The 25,660-nt window shown below is 39.4% G+C and overlaps 1 protein-coding gene across 1 annotated transcript; it reads right to left on the bottom strand.

The window, feature by feature from the left end:
• Positions 1-15,770: 15,770 nt before the first annotated feature.
• On the bottom strand, positions 15,771-21,689 carry LOC104425590 (alpha-glucosidase). Its single transcript, XM_010038317.3, has 5 exons — positions 21,416-21,689; positions 18,652-19,364; positions 17,941-18,171; positions 17,188-17,831; positions 15,771-16,844 (listed from the first exon to the last, which is right to left on the bottom strand). The coding sequence occupies exons 1-5, from the start codon at positions 21,682-21,684 to the stop codon at positions 15,942-15,944; spliced, it is 2,760 nt and encodes a 919-aa protein (XP_010036619.1). The 5' UTR covers positions 21,685-21,689; the 3' UTR covers positions 15,771-15,941.
• Between the last annotated feature and the right edge of the window lie 3,971 nt (positions 21,690-25,660).

Here is a 25,660-nt window from a genome sequence, read left to right as displayed (position 1 = left end):
CGCTTTGTTGGAGGAGCAAGGATGGGACGCCGGTTCGGCCGCGGGCGTCCGTTCGGCGTGCGAAGACTGGCGGTCGAATCCCCATCGACCGGCCGCCCCCTCGCCTATAAATAGCGAGCCACCACCTCCGTCGAAGGACATCGCAAGCTTAGAGATCTTCCCACTGAGAGACTTCGGGGGAGGAATCGAAGAGCGAGCGAGAGAGAACTCGAGTTGTGAGCTCAGCCCACCCTCCACCGAGAGACTTGGGGAAGGCCGGCGGCGAGCAACTTCGAGAAGGTCAGATCCGGCTGGTGGAGGCTCGGATCTGGCCTGAGCGAGAGAGGAATCAGAGGAGGGAAGGTCGGATTCGAGGAGAAAGGAGCTGCCGTAGACGCTGCCCGACGCCGTTCCTGCGCCAAACCGAACGCTCCCGACCACCCTGACGTCGCTGCTGCACCAGATCGCCGTTGTTGCTCACCACTCGACGAAGACGTCCCCACAGCCTCCTCACCGTGCCCTCATTGCGAACAGGTAAAGGTCATGCTCGCTCGCATCGTCGCCGTCGCATTTCCCCCCCTTTTTGAACCGTGTCGCCGCTGACCACACCGGCACAGACCCGTCCTCACTCATCCTCGCCGTAACCGTTTTGTCGCCGCCGTCGATCGTGTCGTCGCCATCTAGCCCGTCGTCGCCGCCGTTGTGGCCGCCGTCGCTGCTGTCGTCGCCGGTGACGCTCCTCCCCCTCACCAGCGCCGCGAGCAAACGAAGGAGAAAGGAGGCCGGGAACCGGGTCAGCTCGCGGGTCCGTCCGACCCGGTTTCCCAGTTTCCGGGTAGGGTTTCCCCGGGCCGGGTTGTGCGCGTGGACCGGGTAGCTTTTGAACTGGAGTTTTTATAAAACGGGCCAAGAGTGGTTTGGGCTTATTTTTTAAAAATGGGAGGAGAAAAAAAACCTGAGTCGGGCCTGCAACGCGGGCCCGTCTGTGTCTCGGGCAGACGAAGCGGGTCGGACCCAACCCGGGGATCCGACCCGGTTCGTTTTTTATATTATTATAATATAAAATAATATTTTTTAAAAATAATAATAATAAATAAATAATATTTTATTTTCCAAAAAATAAAAAAAATAGCAAAAAATCCAAAAATCCCTTTTACTTTCAAAAAATAGAAAAATGTCCCAAAAATGTTTTTCCTCCACAAAATGCATGGAAAATCTCTCAAACATCCAAAAAAACTCAAGGTTTAAACAATATTAGGTACCGAAAGGGCATTAGTGATTAACTAGTCTAATCAAGTCCCCGATCCTAATTTCTCTAGTTGCGCAGGAGTGAGTATTTCTCCCGATACTTCACTTGGGTTTCTAATCAACCCACCCCAAATCGATTAGTGGCGACTCCATTTTAAAAATTGATTTACAGGTTAAAAACTCAGACTATTAAAGTCGTGAATTGGTGGACTTAGGAGAGTCCAGGCATACCTAATTTCAGCCGAGCCATTAGCCTCCTTAGGTGCTCGTACCCGATTGCGGGCGCCGAAAAAAAAGAGGTCGCGACAACGCTGTAAAAGACATTAAAAATCTAAGTTATTATAAAACAATGTAAAATTACTTAAACACTTCACTAAATAGTTGTTTAATGTTGTTGACGTCATTTATTTTAAGGTTTTCTCTAAATAAAAAATTATAAATATATATATTTATATATATACATAGTCAAGGTTGGTCCGGGTTGGACCGACCTTGAACTCCCAAGACCGATGACCAACCCGCATTGTATTAGTCCAAGAATCCTAGGATCAAGGACCGACCCAATCTCTCTAGAAACCGAACCAGGACCAGTAGGGTTGGGCCGGTCCAGGGTCGGTCCAAGGTTAACCCTAAACTGATGCTCACCCCTATCTTCCACCTCTAGTCTCCCACTTGGTGGGTTTTCCTTTCTGAAATCGAAGCTCCCCTGTTCTGCATACTCAGCTAGATTCTCATCATCTTTGGCTGCGCCATACAAATGGATGCCAATGTAGATGCTTAGCTCACCCGTCTCTACAAGAGGCTAGGCAAGCTTTGGTCCTATGATTACATTGTCATGATAGACAAAGCAGTATTTGATAAGAAGCTATCCAAATGTTGACGGACTTTGTTTGGGCAGCTCCACAATAACCCTAGCATCGACTTCTAAGCATTTTAGAGCATGATGAGAAGAGTACGGTGGAGCGAGAACATGACGTTTGATGAGTTTTACAATGGAGTTATTCGCATTCACCCTTGAATCTAAAGTGGAGAAAGATCGAATACTAGACGACAAACCTTGGTCTTTTGCCAATCATCTTTTGTTACTCGAACCTTGGAAGCCCATCACTCATCCGTGTTATGCATTTACTTCTTGTGCATTTTGGGTGTTGGAAGATAATCCAAAGAAAGCAAACTGTTTGTTGTAATCTGAACATCAATGTAAAGAAGGCGATAACAACTTTATAATATCTTTCTTTTTATGTAAACTTACAAATCTTGAAGAAGAAGAAAATAAGATGTCATTGGAAAAATAACATAAAATTGGAGGTGAGGTATAGATATTTGAATCTCCTTAAGGCAATTAGTTCTTGCCAATAATATTCTGCAAATTCACGAACTATGCCTCCCAAGATACAACACCTCGAACCTATTTGGATTAGCACTATGCAAACATGATTTAGTTAAACCGTTCAATTGAACCAGCACACCCAGAAAAATCAAAAGGGTAGAGTAGTATTTCAAATCTCTTTAGAAATCGTTGTCTCGAATTGTTCTATAAAAAAAAAAAAAACTTCTAATGAAGTTCTATACTCTTATTTATTTATAGAGCTTTAAAGTTCATGTACAGAAGATATACATGAATTAAATAGACGCATGTATCCAAGAAATTCATGAATCAAGAGATACGTGAATCCAAGAGATTCATGAATCCAGAGATACGTGAGTTCAAGAGATTCGTGAACTCAATAAATATATGAATTAAAAGGATAAGCGAATCTAGGAAATTCATGAATTCAATAGGTACGTGAATAGGAAAGACATATCTTAATTTGTTAGCCTTCATTGATCCATTAACCATAATTATAATAATCCCCCACATTAATGAATCAACAAAACATTTTTGACTCGAAGGAATCTGAGCATAGCTATTGAAATACACCGCATCAAGATAGGTAGCTTTCACTTTGAACATTCTTTAGTAAAAGTCTATCGAACTTACTTAATTAGTCGATGGACTAAGCCTTGAATTGCTAGTTATGTGTGTAAGCCTAGACAATAAACCTCACAAAGAGTATTTCCAATTCAAGATTGGTTCTTGGTTGTGTTCGTTCTTTTGGCCCTTAACCTATCAGGATTCATGCATACTTTAGAAAATCTAGCCTTTAAAGATTTTCATAGAGTCGGCCAACTCCACGAATATAAGTGCATTCCTATTAAAGATGTCCTATCATATTTTACTTGGATGTTACATTTCAAGTTATAGGAATCATTAAATGATAACGTACCCTTAATTACGATGTAGGAAAGTATTGTTGCATCATAGGAATGGGAGACAGTGCTTACACTAGATTTTCCAGAATTTGCGCTGTCCTATTGAATCTAGACCATGGGATCTCCAATTGCATAATTAGGTTTCCACCCTGGAATCTCTTTATTGGGCTAAGGCTCTGAAACCCATTTCCCTTGATGCACAGTTTATTTGCTCTCTTGACAAACCTTTTGTCAGTGAATCTGCAATATTTTCCTTTGACTTTACAAAGTCTAAAGAAATGATTACATTTGAGAGCAACTGCCTTACGGTATTGTGTTTATGGCGAATGTGTTTAGACTTACCATTATAAATCACATTATGTGCCCTTGCAACTGCCGCTTGATTATCACAGTGAATGCAAATTGCAGGCATAGGTTTTGGCCACATTGGAACATCTTCTAAAAAATGTCAAAGCCATTATGCTTCTTCAGTAGCTTTATCCAAAGCGACAAACCCCGATTCCATCATAGAGCGCATTATTAGAGTTTGTTTAGAGGATTTCCATGACACTGCAGCACCTCCTAGCATGAACACATATCCGCTAGTTCATTTCGATTCATCAAAATCTGAAATCCAGTTGGCATCACAATAACCTTTCAAAACAGCTGAATATTTGCCATATTATAGAACATACTTTTTTGTCCTTTTCAAATATCCTAATACTCTCATCAGAGCATTCTAGTGCTCGTGACCTGGGTTACTGGTATATCTAATCAATTTGCTTACTGAGTATGCAATATCTGGTCTAGTGCAATTCATGATATACATGATGCTATCGATTACTTGAGAGTATTCCAGCTGTTTGATACTATTTCCAGTATTCTTTCTTAGAGTTAGGTGTGGAAGAAAATGATTGTTTGCATCTTTAATGCTGAATCCTTTAAATCTCTCAATTACCTTTTCAATGTAATGAGATTGTGTTAAACCCAAGCCATCAGAATCCCTTAGAATTATGATGCCGAGTATAACATCCGCTACACCTAAATCTTTCATCTCAAAGTTCTTCTTGAGAATGTTCTTGGTGATTCTGATGACCTCAATGTTATCTCCAAGAATTAGTAAGTTATCAACATATAGACAAATAAGTACATATCCAACTGTTATGGATTTAGTGTACACACATTTGTCACACTCATTGATTCTATACCTATTTTGAATCATTATCCGGTCAAATTTCTAATGCCATTGCTTATGAGCTTGTTTAAATCCATACAATGATTTGACAAGTCCACACACTTTGTGTTCTTGTCCTTTAACCTTGAACCCTTCAGGTTGTTCCATATAATTCTCCTCGTAGAGATCACCATTTAAGAATGTAGTTTTCACATTCATTTGATATATCTACATCCAATTGGTTTATTTCCAAGTGGAAGATCAACCAATTCCCAAGTATGGTTACTTAGGATATAATTGATTTCATTGTCAATAGCTTCTTTCCAGAAAGGAACATCTAGAGATGACATCACCTCTTTAAATGTTTGGGGCTCACCTTCTAACATGTATGTTTGAAATCAAGTTTGAAAGATTTTTCAATTTGAGACTTTTTACTCATTTGAAGTTTGGCTTCTTTGGTCACAACTTCATCATTCTCAGATTCTGATTCTCTAAGCCTTTTATGAGAAAGTTCTCATTGTTTTCTTTTTGTAGGATATATATTCTAAAAAAATTCAGCATCCCTTGATTCTAGAATTGTATTGACATGGATTTCCGCATTTTCAGATTTGTGAACAAAAAATCTATATGCGCTACTATTTGAGCATAACTGATGAATTTGCAATCCACCGTTTTAGATCCCAATCGGGTTTGCTTAAGAGAAGAAATTGGCACCTTGGTTAAGCATCCCCACACTTTTAGAAAATTGTAGGATGTCAACTTTCCATTCCATAACTCGTAAAGAGTTTTACTTGTCATTTTGCAGGGTATTTTATTAAGAATATAATTTGCATTTAAAGCTGCCTCTCCCTACAAGTTCTAAGGTAAACCTGAACTCAAAAGCATGGTGTTAGTCATCTCCTTTATTGTCTTGTTCAATCGTTCAGCAACTCCATTTTGTTGTGGAGTATAAGGTGTAGTTGTTTGAAGAATTATTCCAAAACTAGCACACAACTCTTTGAAATTGATTGAACTGTATTCTCCTCCTTTATCATACCTAAGCATTTTGATTTGTTTATCAAGTTGGTTTTCAACTTCATTTTTATACTTGACAAAAATGCTCATAGTCTCATCTTTGCTAGTTAGTAAATAAACATAGCAAAATCTACTATAGTCATCCACAAAGGTGATAAAGTACTTCTTTCCACCTCTACTTTCTACAAACTTTAAATCACATAGATCACTATGGATTAATTGTAGAAGTTCACTTGTTCTTTCAACGGATTTGAGAGGTTTTGTCACAACCCCGACTCCATCCCAGGGTCACGAGCAGCGAGGGTTATTTTCACAACGTCCTAGGCACGTTGCCGTCCTATTTTTTTTTTTTTTTTTCATTAAGCACATGAGGAAGCGTACATACAACACCCGAACAACAACAAATAGCTAGGAAAATAACCATTTACAAACACACAATTACATTAGCTACGTTTACAAGCCCTTCTATCACTGGCCGTTATATTTACAACTATCACATCTTCAAAAAGTCGGGGTAAACCTTAGCTCCTCTAGCGAGATTGCAACTCCCAAAATTGACGTGAGACTTCCATGCCTACAAGACTGAAATGATGAGGGGTGAGTTTCGGGGAAAACTATTAGTTATATGCCCTAAAGTAACCATGTAATGGTTACATGTTAGGGATTTTAGTTGTATTGTCAAATTAATGGCAAAGACGTATTCATTCATTTGTCCAATTATCTATATGAATGATTTCATAAGATCAGTTGTCACTGGACTTATTCTTAAGATGTTAAGAATATGCATGACAAGTTCACGGTTAGATTGAATCTTTAAACAGTTCCCGGTTAATGGATTATTGAGTGGATATTAATGATCTTGTTGAGACCGGTGTGTTCTTAGCTTCACCGTTAAGTATTGGATGCTTAAGGTAATGACGAGTCACGAGTAATTGGGTATTATGATGCCCGAGTTAGAACACAGATGCTTGTAGTAGATAAGTTCACTAAACGTGATATACGTAGAATCAACATGGAAGCTTTTAGCGGGGTTAATGACTAATCGTTCTTGCTCTGGTCTTGTGTAAATAATCCTTAGACTTGAGGTACAGTGTTAACTTGTGTGTTGGATGGCTATGGTTCACGGGTACGCATATTGGCTGCTCATTGATCTGTCTCTATACCTAATGGTCATAATTCATTCACATACGAAGTTACACGTGTGCGCAACATGAAATTTGTCTCATTGTTATATGTAAGATACAATAATGATGTCCTATACGATCTAATTGTGACATTGCATTGAAATCCTCGGCCGTGGTTGTAACCGAAAATAAATTGTTTATGTCATGTATAAAATGCAGGTCAATTAGGTTTGTGCATATGATCGAATTGGTGACTTGACAAATATTCCATGGTCTTTGTTCGATCGGAACATAGTAAGACAGAGGGATTGAATTACATTGTATTCACAGCTGACGGGTTCATTATGTTCTTAAAGCATTTACACTGTCTGGATAGCCATGACATATTGCCAGATGTTAATCATGACTTGTAGGACCTAGAGATTAATCGGGACAATCAATTCTCTTGGAAGTACTAATGTGTTAGTGCAAGTCAAGGATGTCACACACCATAACCAATTCACTCGATCGGACACAGCCCACCCATGAGAATTGTTCTCTTGCTCACCCAATTTCTAGAGAAAGTAGTTAATAACTTATTTGAAAATTTATAAACTAGCTTCTAGAGGAAGTAGTCAATAACTTATTTGAAAAGTTCAAGACCAGCTTCTGGAAGAAGTAACTTCTGGAAAAGGTAGTCAATAACTTATTTGAGAAGTTAAAGACTAGCTTTTATAGGAAATTAAATGTTGACTTCACCAGGACACTATAAATAGAGCAGAGAGATGGTGAGTGGGTTATGTTAAGAAAAAGAGAAAAAGTTCAGAGAGAGAACTATATGGTTAGCAAACGGTTGCTAACCACGTGCAGAGGATTGTCTCCACAAGATTGCTAGCACAATCACAGTGGTGATTACCTGCAAGCTCTTTTTCATTCGAGGTGCATTGGTGGTGTGTCTGAACTAGAGGCCCGACATTTGTGGGGCTCTAACTGAAGAACATCTGAATCAAGTTGTTTAAAGCACGCTTCGAGAGGTAATCCATATAACCCTCTTTGATATTCTGATTTTTGATTAAAACACACGAACAATGCCTTTGGAGGAACATGTATAATAGGATTTCATCTTTGCTTCCGCCGCGTTTATGTTTATTTAGCCTATATATGTTCCGTAAAATCCCAATAAAAGCTCAGTAAGTAAAACCCTTAATTCTCTACTAGGAAGACATCTCATCATCAAAATCTAGTAGGTACAATACTAGTAATGCAATCTCGATGGTAGATCATTAGTAAACTTATTGCTACACCTTAACTACATATAGATGTCCATTACTTCATATTCCAATGCATGTTTACCTTATGCTTGTCAATGAACATATCAAGGTATCATGCTTATGCATAAACTAGCACTCGTGCAAATTCATTTATCGTCGTCCTAGCTCGACCAGGCCTTCCTGGCTCAACCGAGGCATCCAGCTTCAAGTTGGGCATCTTGGCTCAACCAAGGCATCTCGACTCAACTGAAGCATCCTAGCGCTAGCTCACCAAGGCATTCTGGCTCAACCAGGTCATCTTGGGGCCAGCTTACCCGAGGTATCCGGGCACAAACCTAGGCATCGTGGCTCAACTAGGGCATCTCGTTCAACGAACAAGGCATCGCCGCTAACGCTATGTTGTGATGGGCGCCTTTTTCTCTTTAAGTGCACACACAAGTGCATCATACAAGCCGCTTTTTCATCTCTTATCTTAGCCAACATATGCAAGGCCCGAGGGCATGCTCATTCAAGTGAGTGTGTCATGATCTTCATCATCATGTTATAAAATATGCCGGGAACGATTCTTGGTTCGTGGCTTGGGTCGCGTGCTTAGGCCATCGCGACTTAACGTCGATTCCAAGCCGAGCGAACCTTGACCTTGTCCCGGGGCATGAAAATACTCAAACATGCAAACATGAGCAAACACACAAAAGAACATTACAACATAAAGAACATTACAACATACACACGGCTTACACGAGTGAGCATACCACTAAACTCGATGATGTAGGCTATTGCCCTAGCCAAGAGTTAGAGATTCTACTTACCTTCGACAAACCTCGATGAACTATAAGTGATTTCACCAAGACAGGGTCGTCTTGCGAGGTGGTGGGCGAGCAAGGCCAAGAGAGGGAGAGAGGGCAACTATTAGAAGGCGGGAGACAGAGAGAGAGCAAGTAAGGGAGAAGAGATGGAGTGGTGTGTGTAGTATTGGAGGGAATGCCTCTATTTATAGGTAAATCTCTCATCATTATCCTTTCAAATAGACCAATAGGATTTCTTTGGGTGGCAAGCCTATGTTAGTAATGTGGCAAGGCTAAGGAGGAAGATGTGGCTAGCCTAATCCCTAGGGCCACACTTGTTCCTTCTCTTATTGGGCCATTTGGGGGTTGAGTCATCTTTGTAATGATGATTATATTAATTAGGGGCACCTAAGCCTTATGACTCAACTTAGTATTAATGCACTATGGTCCAAGAGCATTTAATGCATCTTGATCCCAATCCAAGAAGACTCTAGATGGCTTGTACCTCAAGTTGGGCGTGCAGCCCCTTCCTCTCCAAGTTTGGTGTATAACCTCTTATTCTAAGTTAAAGAACAGTTTCAAGCAACTTTCGAAATCAGTGTCATTACCTTATCAAACGGACTCGAAAAATTATAAAATTTTAATATGTTATCAAAAAGATCTTGAGAAACATTTTTTATGAAATAAACTTAGCCAAATTCGTGCTGTGGAAAGAGCATAAATTCACTAAACACAACCCAAAATTCGTCCTTTGAGCAGATTCCACGGTCACGGAGAGAGACTCATTTCTAAATACAAAACTTCACAAAATCCTTTAAAATTTTAATATGTTGTAGATATGGATATCCTTTAAAACTTTTATGAATGAAGTATATTCAAATTCGAAAGGGAAAATTTTATAAAAATCAAGAAGGCAACCTGATCACCGTTTCCACTACACGGGACAGGTTCCAGACGGTGAATGATTGGGCCTTCGTCCATACCATTTCACCTTAGAAAAATATGAAATTTAAGTATGTTTTAGATCAAGATGTTTAGAACAAATTTTATGAGGGACGTTTCTCCAAATTCTAAGTAAAAAGAGCTATGTAAAATTTGAAAACAGCGAAGGTCTAGGGATTTCGAGAATCTGAAGAGTCAAAACCTATGGAACTTTAAGTGGCAAGCCTAAGGAGAAATGGTGGCACCCTACTTGATCTTCAAGATCCCTTGTCATTATTTGTCTAGGCTATGAATCATTCTCCACCATTAATAAGCTTATGACTCACCCCACTCTTAACACATAACCATACAAAATTTAATGATTACATTTCAAGAGTAAAGCTAATGGGGCCAAGTGTCCTTCTTAATCATCATGTATTAATAAGCTACATTCCAAGGACATTAAATGCACCATGGGAAATATCAATTTAGAAGGCCATCTTCTTGGGCGGGAGTCAATCAAGTCTAATCACAATCGATTACCTTATTTGGCATGAGGTTCGTGCCTAAGCCATGATCGAATAAAGTCGAACGCAATTGGGCTTAGCTGGTGAAACTGAGTTCGGACTTCTCTCTATAAAGGGCTCGAAGTTGAGGATATTACATGTTTCTTGGCAATCTTGGTTTCAACATAAGTCTCACACTTGTAACGGGCATCCAACTTAAATCTTGGAATTAATCCCAAGTTTGCTATTCTCTTCATTGTACCATAGTTTACCTTAGAGGTGGCAAAATGGGTCTTAAACCCATATATGATCCATTCAAATCATAAATGGGTCATATATGGATCACTTATTTTTTGACAAAAAGTAGTTAAATTGGTTTAACAATTAAAGATTTAAGATAGGTGGGTTTTAAGTGGGTCTTAAATGGGTCTTAGGATTTAGAACCAATTTTCAACCAAAACCTCACAATCTCTCTCTTCCCTCTTTAACTTTACCATATATATATATATATATATATATATATATATATATATATATTTACAAAAATCGAAATTATAATTATTTTTTATTTTAATTTTCTTTTCTTTTCTTTTTCTTTTTCTTTCTTCTTCCTCCTTCCGGTGGTCGAAACGGTGATGGTTGGCGATCGGCCAGGCGAGCCTTGAGCTTGCTGAATCTAGTGAGGCAGAGGCCTCACCGACATCTGGCGAGACTCAAACTCGCCGATGATCGGCGAGTGGGCGAGCTCAAGGCTTAATAGTGGCCGGTCGCCGACTGTTGTTGTGGCCGGTGACCGGCCAAAGAAGAAGAAGAAGAACAAAACAGAAAAATGAAAAAATAAAAGAGAACAAGAAAAAGAAAATTAAAAATTATATTCTTAAAAAATAAAAATAAAAATAATTAAAATTTTAATTTAAAAAAATAATTAAAATTCGATTTTTTTAAATAATTATTTTAAAAATTATAAAATTAAATTTGTGTTGTATAAAACTATTTTAACATACCATATATATATATATATATATATAACAAATAAGCTTTCTTAAGTTTAATTAAATGGGTCGGGTATGGGTCGAGTATAGGTCGAGTCGGGTATGGATAAAAAATTTTAGACTGCAATAAATGGGTCATAAACGGATTAAATGGATCAATTTGGGTCGGACCATTTCTGACTCAACCTAAACCCAACCCGACCCACCCATTTATAGGTCTAGTATATATGTCCTAATCTACCATGCCATAGATAATGAGACACAACAGTATAAACTGAAGACTTTTCTTTATTAATAGTCTTTGGATACACATAATTCGAGTTTACATCAATGACAGCCACATTGGCTTTAAACAGGTCATTACACAAGTATCATTTTCCCACATACATCATTCTTTTCGAAAGTACAAACTTGTCAAATTCAAATATAACTTTGAAACCCTTCTTGACAAGTATGGGGCAAGAAATTAGATTTTTCCAAATCTCTGGTATATGCAGCACATTCAATAGGGTGACCTCCTTACCAAATGTAAAATTTAGGATCACCTTTCCTCTTCTAGCAATCTTCACTGATGCAGAGTTAGCCATATAAAGCTTCTCATCTTCTTCGGCCTTCTCATAAAATGAGAACATGTGTTTATTTGCATAGATGTGAATTGCGGCACCTGTGTCTAGCCACCAGCCATTGGTGCTCGACACTAGAGATGCTTCAGACATTACCACAATAGACAGTCTCTCAATATTGCCATGTTCTGTCAAATTCAGTTGCTAGGCCGCACCATCGTTCTTGGCTTTTTTTGGACGCTTCTTGCAATCCTTAGGACGATGGCCAAACTTGTTGCATATAAAAATGTCCCTTGGAATTTCTAGAACTGTTCCTTTTGCTTGCCTTTTCCTTGAAAGGACATCTTCCTTTTTCTATCTTGCTTGGATTTGGAAGATTCCACAACGTTGGCCTTCGGCTCAGATAAAGGGTTCGCACTCCTTCTATTGTCCTCCTTGATTTTGAGGCGCAAAATGAGATCTTCAAGGCTCATCTCCTTCCGTTTGTGCTTCAAATAATTTTTGAAGTCTGACTAGCCCGAAGGCAGCTTCTCAATCATGGCTGCCACTTGGAATGATTCACTATCATTCTCTCAATAGAGATGTCACTCATAATTAATTGCAATTCTTGAACCTGACTCATGACAGATCTAGAATCCACCATCTTGTAGTTCAAGAATTTGGCAACCATGAATTTCTTGGTGCCAGCGTCCTTAGTCATGTATTCCTTCTCTAAGGACTCCCATATTTGTTTAGCAGATTCAATATGACAATAAACATTATATAGAGAATTCACTAAACAGTTAAGAATATAATTTCGACATAAAAGGTCCCCATGCTTCCAAGCCTCAAATGCACCAAGCGTCATGACATTGTGCTCATTAGGACTAATTATTGGGCACACCTCCGATAAATACTTCGTTAGATTTAGCCTGGTCATATAAAAGAACATCTTCTGCTGCCACTAATTAAAGCTCACTCCGATGAATTTCTCCGGTTTCTCATTAGCTATAACTGGAAATGTTGCCATCACTGTATGCAAGGTTCGTTGAACTATCCCTCTAGAAACGGAGCCAAAAGCCATTTGGCCTATACTGTTCTAAAAAACACTCCCGGGCATACCAGTCGTATGACTTGTACCAGCACCACCAAAATTGATGTTGGCCCAAGAGCTCGTAGCATTAGCTGCTACAAATTCAGACCCTAAGGGCTAAACATCTCCCATAGCAACGGTCGAATCGATCATAAGAACGTCTCCCGAAACATTCTGGACATTGAAGGGCACTTGATTGTTTTCAGTCATCTCAATAATAAATCTGACAAGAACAACAAACAGTGAGTGTGCTAATCGCCTTAAGAATGTTGGAAGATAATTCAGAGAAAGCAAACTATTTGTTGTAATCAAAACATCAATGTAAAGAAGACGATAACAACTTTATAACATCCTTCTTTTTGTGTAAACTTACAACTCTTGGAGAAGAAGAAAATAAGATGTCACTGGAAAAATAACATAAAATTGGAGGTGAGGTACGGATATCCAAATCTCCTTAAGGCGATTAGTTCCTACCAATGGTGCTCCGCAGATTCACGGACTATGCCTTCCAAGATACAACACCTCAAACCTGTTTGGATTAGCACTATGCAAACAGGACTCAGTCGAGTCGTTCAATTGAACCAGCACACCCAGAAAAATCAGAAGAGTAGAGTAGTATTTCAAATTCCTTTTGGAATCGTCGTCTTGAATTGTTCTATAAAAAAAAACTTCTAATGAAGCTCTATGCTCTTATCTATATAGAGCTTTAAAGTTCATGTATAGAAGAGATACATGAATTAAATAGATGCATGTATCCAAGAAATTCATGAATTAAGAGATACGTGAATCCAAAGACACGTGAATTCAAGATATTCGTAAACTCAATAAATATATGAATTAAAAAGATAGGTGAATTTAGGAAATTCATGAATTCAATAGATACGTGAATAGAAAAGACATATCTTAATTTGTTGGCCTTTGTTGATCCATTAACCATAATTATAACAATGGGTTCAAATCCATGGTCTCCCATGTGAGTGGATTTCGGAAGAAACGGCTCATAGAGTAGCGAGCGAGATAGGAACTATTTTAGAAGCGAGGATGGAAGTGAAGGAACTGGCCTCATGTACAGTCGGGTGGGCGAGAATCAAAATGAATGTGGCAGATCCTCTCAAAACCAGGGATTGTTGTTATCAGTCATGGAGAAAGAAAGCGCCGGTTGGACTTGAAGTACAAAAGATTGACAAACTTTTGCTGTTCTTGTGGCAGAATCGGGCACTATGTGAAACAATATGAAGAGGTCCCTTTCGAAGAAGCGAGATCGGATGCTAAGGACGAGAGCTGTTTCAGGCAATGGCTGAGAGCGGAAGTCGATAAGTTCAGTCCGTTCTGGAAAATCTTCTATGGTGAGAAGATTGAACAAGAGGGGGGCAGAAGAGACGAATCCTGGAAACACCGGCCAGTAAGAAAACGGATTGCAACTTTAGAAAGCGGAGATTCTAGCCCTATCTGATCGCATAGAGAAAAGAAGAGAGACAAGAAAACTCAGCAATGTAAAAAGGGATAAAAGGTTGTTCCAGGGAAGAGGAGTCCCTGATTCTGAAAGCAGTTATTTCATGCTCATTGGGACCGGCAATGGCAAAAAGAAGATCAGCAGACATCTTCTCAGGCCTGTGATGGAAGGAATTCAGAAGAAGGAGACGGGAAGAGAATGTGGTTATGAGCTTCGGCTTCGTTCCTCGGCCGCAGTGGGACTTCAGACGTGTTATCTTCCATTCCGATCCCAATCGGATCCTCAGGAAGGGGAAAAACAGAGGTGACAAGGATGTAGTGATCTTTGGGTAGACTGGGTTTGGTTTTGGTTTTGTTTTGTTTTCAAGATGGAGGAAACTCGTGCCCACGCCCAGTTGACGTTCGAGGAAACCTCTCGTGAAGTGTGGGGATCGTCTTGTTTCCGCATATTCGCGTGAGATCGGGGGAGGTGTGAGTGTGATCGATGAGTGAAATCGACCATATGACCATTTATGTTGTTTGCTATGTGAAGATTTACGAATTTTTAGTGGTACTTTTATGGACAATTGCAATTCAACCCTTGATTATTTGTGTTTAGCAATGGAAGGATGTGGAGAGTTTTTCTCAAAAACAAACCTTACATTGCATCAAAATAGTCCAAATATTATAAGGAGAAACTAGAGCTTACGTCAAGATGATAAATAAAGAAGACTCCACTAACACAATATTTATAACTCTAGATGAGAGGTCATTAAAAAGAAAAGAAGGTGCAGTTCCTAATCGATGAAGAGCCCATTTTGCAAGTTCTTGAGCAACAACATTACTAATTCTTCTAGATGGAGTTTGCTACTTAGCAACAACCTAGAATATAGTTTGCAATGTCGAAAGTTATATCATAGAATGTATGAGGATTGTTAAATGGTATTGAGCTTCTCTCATCCTAAAAATTAGCTTTAAAGGTGAGGTTTTCCCTCATAGTTATAAAATGACTACTAGCCCCTTCCATAAGGAATGTAAGATTATCCTCACCAATTTCCCTTACACAACCCTCTTCGATCCCAAACAATCTCCCCCTCACACATCCAGCTTAGGTTAGAGCCGCAACAACCCTCTATGAGTGACTTTTGATTCCATACTTATTGGTAACTTGAGCTCTGAATTTACTGTAAATGTTTAATTTAGTCTCTAAGAAACATGAAATTATTCAATATTTTTTAGTAACTTGATTTAATTGAAGGACATCATTAAATATTTCTACATAGTTTAGGGATTGAATTGAACATTTACCATAAGACTAGTGATCATATTAAACAAATTAAAAAGTCAAAGGCGATCATGAATCACATTGAATAAATCAAAAGTTCAATGACACACATTTGGTCAAAACTAAAAAAATCATTTATATTATTTTCTCTCTTAACAAAACATAAGAAGAAATTTTATTTAGGGATCAACCAATTCAAAAGCTTCACACTCGAATTAAAATGGGGAAAAAAGAAAGAGCCCATGACGGAAAAGAAGTGGCTTGATACTCGTGTGCTTTTTCCTCTTGGAAACACACAAACTTATTGGAGGAATGCTTTCGTTCTTTATTACACCCGGAACAGTTTCTTTTGATAATGATCTGTCTTAGGATTGACCCAATTTCACTTCCAACTTGAATGTCTTTCCCAATGGAAGTGACAATCCTGAGATTTCAGCAATTCCAAACTCTCCACCATCACTCGATTTTCCCACTGTATTCACCATTCTCTGTCCAGACGTTGCTTCAACATCATTGGATAACTCATGCCCTCTCAGTCTCGTCATCCAAGTTCCTTTTCTCAATCCTAGAATGGTCACCTTATCAATGACCCACTTTTCAATCAGAGCAAATTCCCCATTAACAACTTCTGATCTGACAACAACACCATTCCCTGTTTTCTCACAATAAAACTTCACCAGAGTCCACTTATTTCCTTCCCCACCCATTTCGACGTCCTCTCCGTCATCCAAGAACACTTGCCCCGAGCTATTCCTATCCTTGTCGACCACAACTAAGAGCTCAAATGGCGTTCTCCGAGCTGCTTTTGTAGTCATGGCCTCTCCTTGCATTGCCAATATATTACCTTCCCTTACATGCACATAAGGGTGATCAGGCGGCGCATGGAGCATTAGATTCATTCCGGAAGTTGTACTCACCGAATTGGAGTAATTGAACAGATTAAACCAATTTCCACTCGGAAAATAAGTATCCACAGTTTGGGCACCTGATTTTAGTACAGGAGTCACCATCACGCCCTTCCCAATTAAGAACTGGGAGTTGATATTGTAAGTCATCGTATCCTCAGGGAATGAGAAAAATAGGGGCCGGGCAATGGGTATGCCCTTTCTATTTGCCTCATACATCAAGGTATACAAGTATGGGATCAAGCGATAACGAAGCCCGAGCACCTTCCTGGCGGATGTAGCGACCGATTCCCAGAGATAGAGCTCTTGACGAGTAGTATTCTTGTCAGAATGGTCTCTTGCAAAGGGATAAAAGGCCCCTACCTGCATCAGTGCAAGCTATAAAATAAGTGCTTGAAGGTGTATGATAGAAAAAAATGATATACACCTCTATTCAGTAGCTACTTGATACCTACCCACCTGTAGAAGATTGAGATAATTCAACATAACATGAATATAAGTACAAAAGAAACCGAACTTCACCTCACCCTAAGGAACATCTATATAGTTTATTTCTTCTCCTCACAAGATGGTAAAACTCCTCCCCAAAAAAGAAAAAGAACATTGATCAACTCCTATGTAAATGTAAGTTCAGAAAAAGCTTAAAGCTACTCGGTTGCAGAGCTCTTCAGTTAATATAAATTAAGAAAAGGCACAAAAGATATACCTGAATCCATCTGTTGCAGAGCTCTTCGGTTGTGTTCTGAGAGAAACCGCATATGTCAGCTCCTACCATTGGAATTCCAAAGAGCCCAGAGTTTAAAATTGCAGGAATTGAGTAAGCCAGGTCATCCCATGTGGCGGCATTGTCTCCAGTCCAGTGTGCAGTGTGCTTGCCAGAGCTCACAAAAGTTGATCTTGAGAGAACGAATGGCCTTTTACTAGTAACATTGACTAAGGCCTTGTTTGTTGCTCTGGCTTCCAAGAGTCCGTAGAGGTTATGAGCATTGTAATCTGAAATATTGCCAAAATGAAGTGATGTTGCAGGAATAGTTCTGTTGTTGATTGGCCGGTGAACTCCTGAATTGTTGATTTTGTAGGGAGGATTGTCGAGAGTGGAAGGAAGAGGCGAAGAAGTTATGAAGTTGGACAACTCATTCATGTCGATCCACAGGCCATCAAAAGGAAGGACATCATGAAACCTCTTTATTTCACCACCCCAATAACTCTCACTAGATGGGTGAAGGAAGTCAGGAAAGTACACTGGCCCCGGCCAAACAATACCTAAATATGGCACACCCTCACGTTTGATGAAGATGTCGGCTTGCATTCCCCTGATGTAGGTCCCATATGTCTCGTTCACGCTAATGCCTGTGAAAGATCACCCATTCAAATTCAAAGGAAAGTAGTATTATGATGGCAATTTAGAAAGAAATTCAAAGATCAAGTTTCCACCGCAAGCATTTCTGCACTAGCGTACCTGGATCAAGTATGGGGACATATTTTTGACCATTCTTGTGAAGGCTGCTCACAAATTCTTTCATCTTTTCCTTGGGAAAATTGATAGGGTCGAGAGTGAAGTCTTTGTATGCATCCATGTAATCAATGTCGGTCCACATAACTTCCAGTGGAATATGAGCTTTTGCATAACCAGCTACCACACCCTCTAGGTCTGCGACATTCTTGTAACCCCACCGACATTGATGAAATCCTACAACGTAAATCAAAGATACTTCATCAGTAGAACTACATTCCAAACTTGTCAAGTAAAATGTGCAGAAGAAGCCATCTACCATGAGTCAAACTTTACAATTGATCTACATCTAGCCATATACCAAGATAGCGACTATGTTTCTTGAGCATCAGTGAGTAATTGTGGTAGGCTCAGCTGGGGGTTGGGAAGCAGTGGTCTTCAAAGGAAAATAACATGCAATGTCTCTAAGATTTGTTCCCTATAGAGCATAACATACACGGTCTGACTAGTGTCATCCCCATGAGAGAATAAACCCATAAAGCAAGTCTGGGGCAATAAACTCAGAATCTTCAATTCCATGCTCTTCAACACATAATTATGCTTAAAATCTCACATTTACTGCAGAATAAGCTACAGAAGCCGAACCACAATAGGGGAAGCAAATTCATCAAAATGACAGCATCAACAATCGAAAGCCAATCACAAAAACCAGCATACCGAAGGACCAGTACGGCATTGGGGTCGGCCGGCCAATGAGCTTGGTGTACTGCTCCATGACTCCCTCCGGCGACGGCCCGGGGAAGAAATACAAATCCAACACCCCACCGATCACCTTGTAAGTGATCTTATCACCAGTGTACACCACATCCATGCCATTGCTGTTCAGCAACAGAACGCCGTGGCTCGTGCCCGCCCCAACACCTCCCCCGCTGCGGCCGCCCGAGGACGACCTGATGTCCATGTAAAACGGATGCGACCCATACAGGCTGAGATCGAGGTTCGAGCTGAGGATATCGGCGTTCCACAAAGTAAGGGTTTGGTTTGGCAGGAGCCGGAGCGACGGCTTCGTGTGCTCTCCCATCCCGTAGAGGTAGGAGCGGCTGACAGGGAGGGAGGAGGAGAGCTGGAGGTACTGGTCCTTGAAGATGAGGAAGGCCGAGGGGTCGGAGGTGGAGGTGTCGAAGAGGACGTCACCGGAGGAGCGGCGGGAGACGGAGAATGAGAAGGGGGTGGTGTTACGAAGGGTGAAGACGAGGTCGGAGGAGGCGGTGGAGAGGCTGCATTGGGAGCGGCAGAGTGACGGCGGCGGAGCGGGGAGAGAGCGGTGGGGAGGGGAGGGAGACTGACGAGGGATGAGGTCGTTGGGGACTTCCCATCGGCGGTGGTCGGCGTCTGTGATTCGGACTCGAAGACGACCGCCCGCTTCGAAGCTGGAAGGAGAACCATGATGATGTAGGCCAAAGTTAGATCTTTTGCATGGATAGCCAAAAAAGAAATTATAAATTAATCTACTGTATATATATCTACATATGTACTGTTATGTTTATTTAAATTACTCTCCATTATTTATCTTATAAGTATTGCATTAATGCAGAATATACAAATTAACAGTTCAATTTGATCTCTCACATGAATCGATTTTTAAATTTGATTATTTCTTTTTCAGCAACAACTTTCTTAGAAAAAAATCAAATTTTAAAATATTTCACTTTTCACACGTCAAATATGCACACTTTATATTTTCATTGTATATTCAATAATTACATTTTCGTCGCTCAATAATTAGAAATTTTTGCAATGAAGTGATTTCAAATGTTAATTTTTTTGCAAATATGTTGACCATAGACATTGCAAAAATAAGATTAAAGTTGTAATTTAGTAATTGATTTCAAACCCGTCGCATTTATCGAAATCATATCCGTTTACGTGCGTTAGGATCTGGTCAGGTGGGGTGCTCAATTGTACCCATCCAACTTCCATACATATCGGCCCGCCCCAACCTTAACAGTTCCATGTAATTTTTGTTATGGATGGGCTTGATTAACGCATTAGGCATGACCTTGGGGCCTGGCTTAGTCCCGGCTCGCCCAATGATCACTTCCTTTTGTATTTTTTGGGTAAGAAATGAGGACAAAGCCCTAGAATTGCACCATCACTCTACTAATAAAATTTTATCTCCTATCAACAACTAAATTTTTCGGTGGTCTATCTTATGCCAAAATTACACCGTTACTCTCCAAATTCTAAACACGATTTCCTCCATGTTAGATTCTTTTTCATACGAATTAAATTTCTCATGACTTAAATAATATCTATTAGCATTCGATGCACAATCACAAGCAAATAAAAAATAAAAGCAAGAAAAAATTCGAAATAGAGGGTTTTTCTCCTAGTTCACCCTTAAACTAAAGTTATGATTAGCAAAGAATTTCACTATAGTTAGCACATCGCACCTCTTTGTTGTATCTTTTAATTACAAGAAAAATAAATTATATATATTCAATAGCTATTCATAGGCTTGAACCCAAACTACCAATATGATCTTAAATTATAAAAGCTCTTAGTGGCTTGGGAGCGTTGCTCTCGCGAACCTCGGAACCTCGGAACCTTGCCTGCTCATTAGGAGCAAGACCCCCTTGTCATATCGTCGATGGAGAGTGTGACCTACACCCCAACAATTTTATCTAACATGTATAATTTTTCATATTGACTAATTTTATTTTTTACTTGACAATTTAATTATAGATTTAATTTTACAAAAGATCCTAAATCAGAGATAAATTTACCATAAACTAATTTTTTAACTAAGAAAAACCCGAATTTAGTACACAAGTGACAAATTTATCCAAAACTAGTTTTTTGACCACAAAAAACTCCAAATTGGTATATTTGTAATAAATTTATCTCTATTAGTTTCCGTTAAACAGGATTAATATTAAGAAAAACCACGAAATGATATATCTGTGACAAACATAGAGTACAATTCCAAATTGATACACTCTTCAACTGTCGTATGTTATCTAATTCAATAATTTGATGGTAAAATTTAACGAAAACTAATTGAGGTAAATTTGTTGAGATTTTTTATGGTAAAAAAAATTAGTTTGAGAAAAATTTATCATAGGCATACCGGTTTGAGGTTTTTGGTGGTATTAATCAATAATTATAAGATTTCAAAAAATTGTGATTAAATGGTTTAATTAGAAAAGGGCAATTTTTATTGACCAAAAAAAAAAAATGGTAATGCTTCTTAACAAAAGAGCCATTCACCAAATGATCAACTTTGCTCTGGCCTAACAACAAGGATTTGCCCTAGTGGCCACCTTTCTTACATGAAAATGAGGAGGTGAGGAATTCAAATGCAAGTGTGGGCTGGGGTAGGAACAATTTAGTTTCAGGTATGAGTTTTCGACTCTCACATATTAATTAAAGTTAAGATAGAAGTAGAATATAATTGATTAAAAAAAAACTTTGCTCTAACCTGGCAACTAGGTGGAGATTCTCGACGTCGGGCCCGTAGATGGAGGTCCCTTTGATGAGGCGGAGCTCGGCAGTCAACATTGCTCTTGATGGTTCAATGGCCGTGGACTGGACTGCGTATCCGTACACGACGATGTCAGACATTCCCCTGCCTTCTCCGCCCGACGCGCCAACCTTAGATAGACACGGCAGTAGGCACAAGATGATCAACGGGAAGAGAGAGAGGAGACGACAGTGGCGGCGGCCATGGCGGTCTCTGTTGCCACCCATGTTTTTGGTGGGGACTAGTGGAAGAGCACGAAGAAGCTCATGACGTATTTATAGAGAGAGAGAGAGAGAGAGAGAGAAGAGAGAGAGAGAGAGAGCTTCAGTTTCATTCGCCCACCACAGCGGACTCAACTGGAGTTGTCTTCCATTCGCGTCCCTGCAATCAATCTCCGGAAGGTGAAGACGACAAGAAAATATTAGTTTTCTTCTTGGGAAATTGGGGCCCCGCAAGATTTCGAAAATTAAAAAAAAAAAAAAATTCATTTCCAGGCGGGCATCTCACCTTCGTTTCCTTGTGTGTCCGTGGTATAGTCCGGTCTCTGCATATCGCCTGGGCGAAGTAGGACTGTCAAACGAACAGATTAGATCGATGCGAAAATGTTGACCTAAATAGGTTCATCTAACTCATTTTGATTTATTTTCATAGCAATATCCAACTCGACCCAATTGTTAAAATTTTTCCATATATAATCCAATTTACAAAAAACCATATCCGAACTAAAATAAGAGTGCGAAGTGAGCGATCGTAAAATCGAGTGAGTGTAACAAAAAATGAAAAGAGAGTCTTAGAAGTGGGTTGGGTCTAAATAAATTGTAAACTCATTTATAACTTGTACCACACTCATTTTTTGTTTAAACCAATTTATGGGCCATTTACTTAATATAATTAGCCCATTTATGACCCATTTAACACAGGTCAATGATCTATTTTGATGGTTCTAGGGCGAAAGAGGCCTCATTGTTGTTTAATTACGACTTATGAATGCTTAGTTCGCATGGAATCGTACATGATCAGTCATACATTACAAAGGTCCTTGTGACGAGTGATTTCGGGCAAAATTCTTACCAAAGGGACAGATCCGCCCGGAACTATAAAGTACAGGAGCGTCGTCGGCCGGTGCTCGTCGATCTACCACCGTGTCGACTACCAAATAACTAAATTGGAGAGGGCGATAAAACAATGGTCAGGCCAAGATCGATGGTCAGGCTCGGCGTGCTGGGTTCACCCAAGTCTTCTTCCATTAAAAAATGCGAAAGTGTCCATTAGTGTTCACCAGAAAGAAGCTTGTCTCTATTCTTTGCGTAATCAAGTGCGTCATCAATCCACTCGATATTGAGTTAATCGCCAGTTTTGGTTTATTTAGATTTTTATTTGATTCGTCAAAAATGACTAGCCAACCGAAAATGCTTTTTGGTCAACAATAATATTCATGTATAGAATAAGAAAAATGAATCTCTAGATCTAAAAAAGTGAAAATATTTTCCGAAATTGAGCAACCACTTTTTTTCCCCAAAAACAGATCTGAACAATGTTAGCATAAGAAAATTGAAAATTATAAACTCTCTTCGAGATTTTTATTTTTTATTTTTATGGATTTCATGGCAAGAACCTTTTTTTTTTTTTTTTTTTGGGACGAAGAAAGGTCAACAATGCATTATTTTTTAATAACTTACGGAACATCGTGTCACGTATTCCACGTACTTGCTACGTAATAGCGTGAGAAGAAGAAGAAATCATGTGAAAGCCTGTAATACTCTTTTCTCTCTTGAGATCTAACATGATGAGTCTCCAACCAGAAAAGAAAAAAGAAAAAAAAAAAAAAAGGCAATCTCTCCAGCAAAAGAAAATGCCAAGGATCAATTTCGGCAACAAGAAAAAACATGGATATCGGATAATCTTGCATTCTCATCATTTTTTACTGCATTTTTCCCTCGTTTGAAGAATTAGGGAGACCTTGGATTTTCTTGTGCCGAATTTAAGTGTGCAAACAAAGTTGGGCCACACATAGTATCTTTCAATCGGGGTACTAAGCTGACAAGTCGGTAAACTTTAATCTCTATCATCTTCCCACTTTCTTGTTTGTTACTATGATTCCTAGGCAGCCAAAGGAGGAATGAATGAATCCTCTTATGGGAAAAGTACAAAAAAGTCTAAACTTATGGCATTGGTGCTAATTCAATTTTAAACATTTTAAGTAAACCAAGTTAATCCTAAACCTTTTTACATTGGTACTAATTTAGTTCATCTGGTCAATTTTGGCCGGTCAATGCTAACATGGACTTCAACCGTCCTTAACAATTGTTTTTATTTTTTTCATTTATTATTATTATTATTTTTTCCCTTTATTTTTTCTCTTCCTCCTCCTTGGATTCCTTGTAGTGGTCGACGAGCCTCTAGCGAGGGCTGCCAAGCCCTTGCTGACCATTGGGCAAGGGTTGCGGCTCTTGCACAACCTCGCCTAGGGTCGTGGGCAAGGCTGCCTTCACTTGCGAGTCGCCTAAGGCTTGTTGGCCACTGCCCAAGAAGAAGGCCAAGAGGAAGAAGAGGAAAAAGAAAAGGGAAAAAAAGGACATAAAGAAGAAAATGAAAAAAATTATTTAAAAATTATCATGTTAGCATTCATCGCTCGGCCGGTGTCCATGTCAGGGCCGAATGGATTGAGTTAGTACCAATGTAAAAAGGTTTAAGACTGAATTTATTTAATTAAAATGTTTATGACTAAATTAATACCAATGCCATAGATTTAGGACTTTTTTGGTATTTTTCCCTCCTTTTGTCGGCCACTTTGCCCCGATCTTCTGGTGCTCCTTCCACACATGTTGAGAGAGAGGGAGAGAGTGAGAGAACAGGTATCGGAGTTGAAAACAGAGAAGAAAAACACAGAATTAGGGGACAAAACTATGTTAGTTTGTGGCAGGAATGGAGAATAAACGGCAAACAAGGAAAAATAAATGACAGAAGAAAGGAAAGAGAAGTTGCCGAGAGTAAGGGGGGAGAGATTGAAAGCAAGAAAGGAAGAGAGAAATGGAGAGACAAGAAATGGTGAGGAAAGAGAGAAATATCCTTAGTTCTTGGACTCGATTCTTTGGTTCACGGAGGTAAAGTGGTCTCCTGCACTTCACTGAGCTCCTAATCGGGCTAGTAAGTGGGTCAACGGCGACTCTAAAATAATCATGAATGAATGGTCTCGATGCGAGCGTACATGTCATCTAAAGAGAGGATAATTTGCACCCACCTAGCATCCCTATTAAACCCCATTGAGATTCATCTCAAGTGGGTCATGACAGCCTGGTGGTAGATGCGTCATTTGTGTTTTATAAGATCATGAGTTCGATTCACATTATGAACATACTTCTAACGGTTTGTGCCTTGTTGTCTAGTTACGACATATTGAAAGACTTTTCAATTTCTAGAATCTAGGCTATCGTGAGGAATTTGTCAACCTCGGACTTTTGGATCACAGGTGGTGCAAAATAATTATTACTTAAATCGAATATTTCTTGATGCCACATTATGAGCATACTTCTAATGGTTTGTGCCTTGTTGCCTAGTTACGACATATTGAAAGACTTCTCAATTTCTAGAATCTAGGCTATCGTGAGGAATTTGTCAACCTCGGACTTTTGGATCACAGGTGGTGCAAAATAATTATTACTTAAACTGAATATTTCTTGATGCCACATTATGAGCATACTTCTAACGGTTTGTGCCTTGTTGCCTAGTTACGACATATTGAAAGACTTCTCAATTTCTAGAATCTAGGCTATTGTGAGGAATTCGTCAACCTTGGACTTTTGGATCATAGGTGGTGCAAAATAATTATTACTTAAACCGAATATTTCTTGATGCGTGTAAGACCTTTGTGGTAATGTCCAAAAGAAATCGGTAGAGCTAATCGCTCCTTATCCTTTTCTGTTAGGTCCTAGAATTTTGTCCTCGAGTGTGTACCGCCGACAACGTGCTAATCGTGTCATTGCGCACCAGACGGCATATCCTATTTGTCTAACTATTTGTTGTTTTTTTCGTATGGTCACAATACCATATGGTCTTTTTAATTTGTTTACCCAATTTCAATGGAACGGCAAGCAGCAATTGCGGACAAATGGACGTCATTCTCTTCTTGTTTTCGGTCTTTATTCATTTTGGTCACTTTTGCCCATGTCTAAGGAGAAGGTATTGAGTGCACTCCAATAATAC

This window comes from Eucalyptus grandis, chromosome 5, assembly GCF_016545825.1.
Source record: "Eucalyptus grandis isolate ANBG69807.140 chromosome 5, ASM1654582v1, whole genome shotgun sequence".
Classification (NCBI taxonomy): domain Eukaryota; kingdom Viridiplantae; phylum Streptophyta; class Magnoliopsida; order Myrtales; family Myrtaceae; genus Eucalyptus; species Eucalyptus grandis.
Note: the sequence above shows the minus strand (reverse complement) of the source record. Positions and strands in the feature narration are given on the sequence as shown.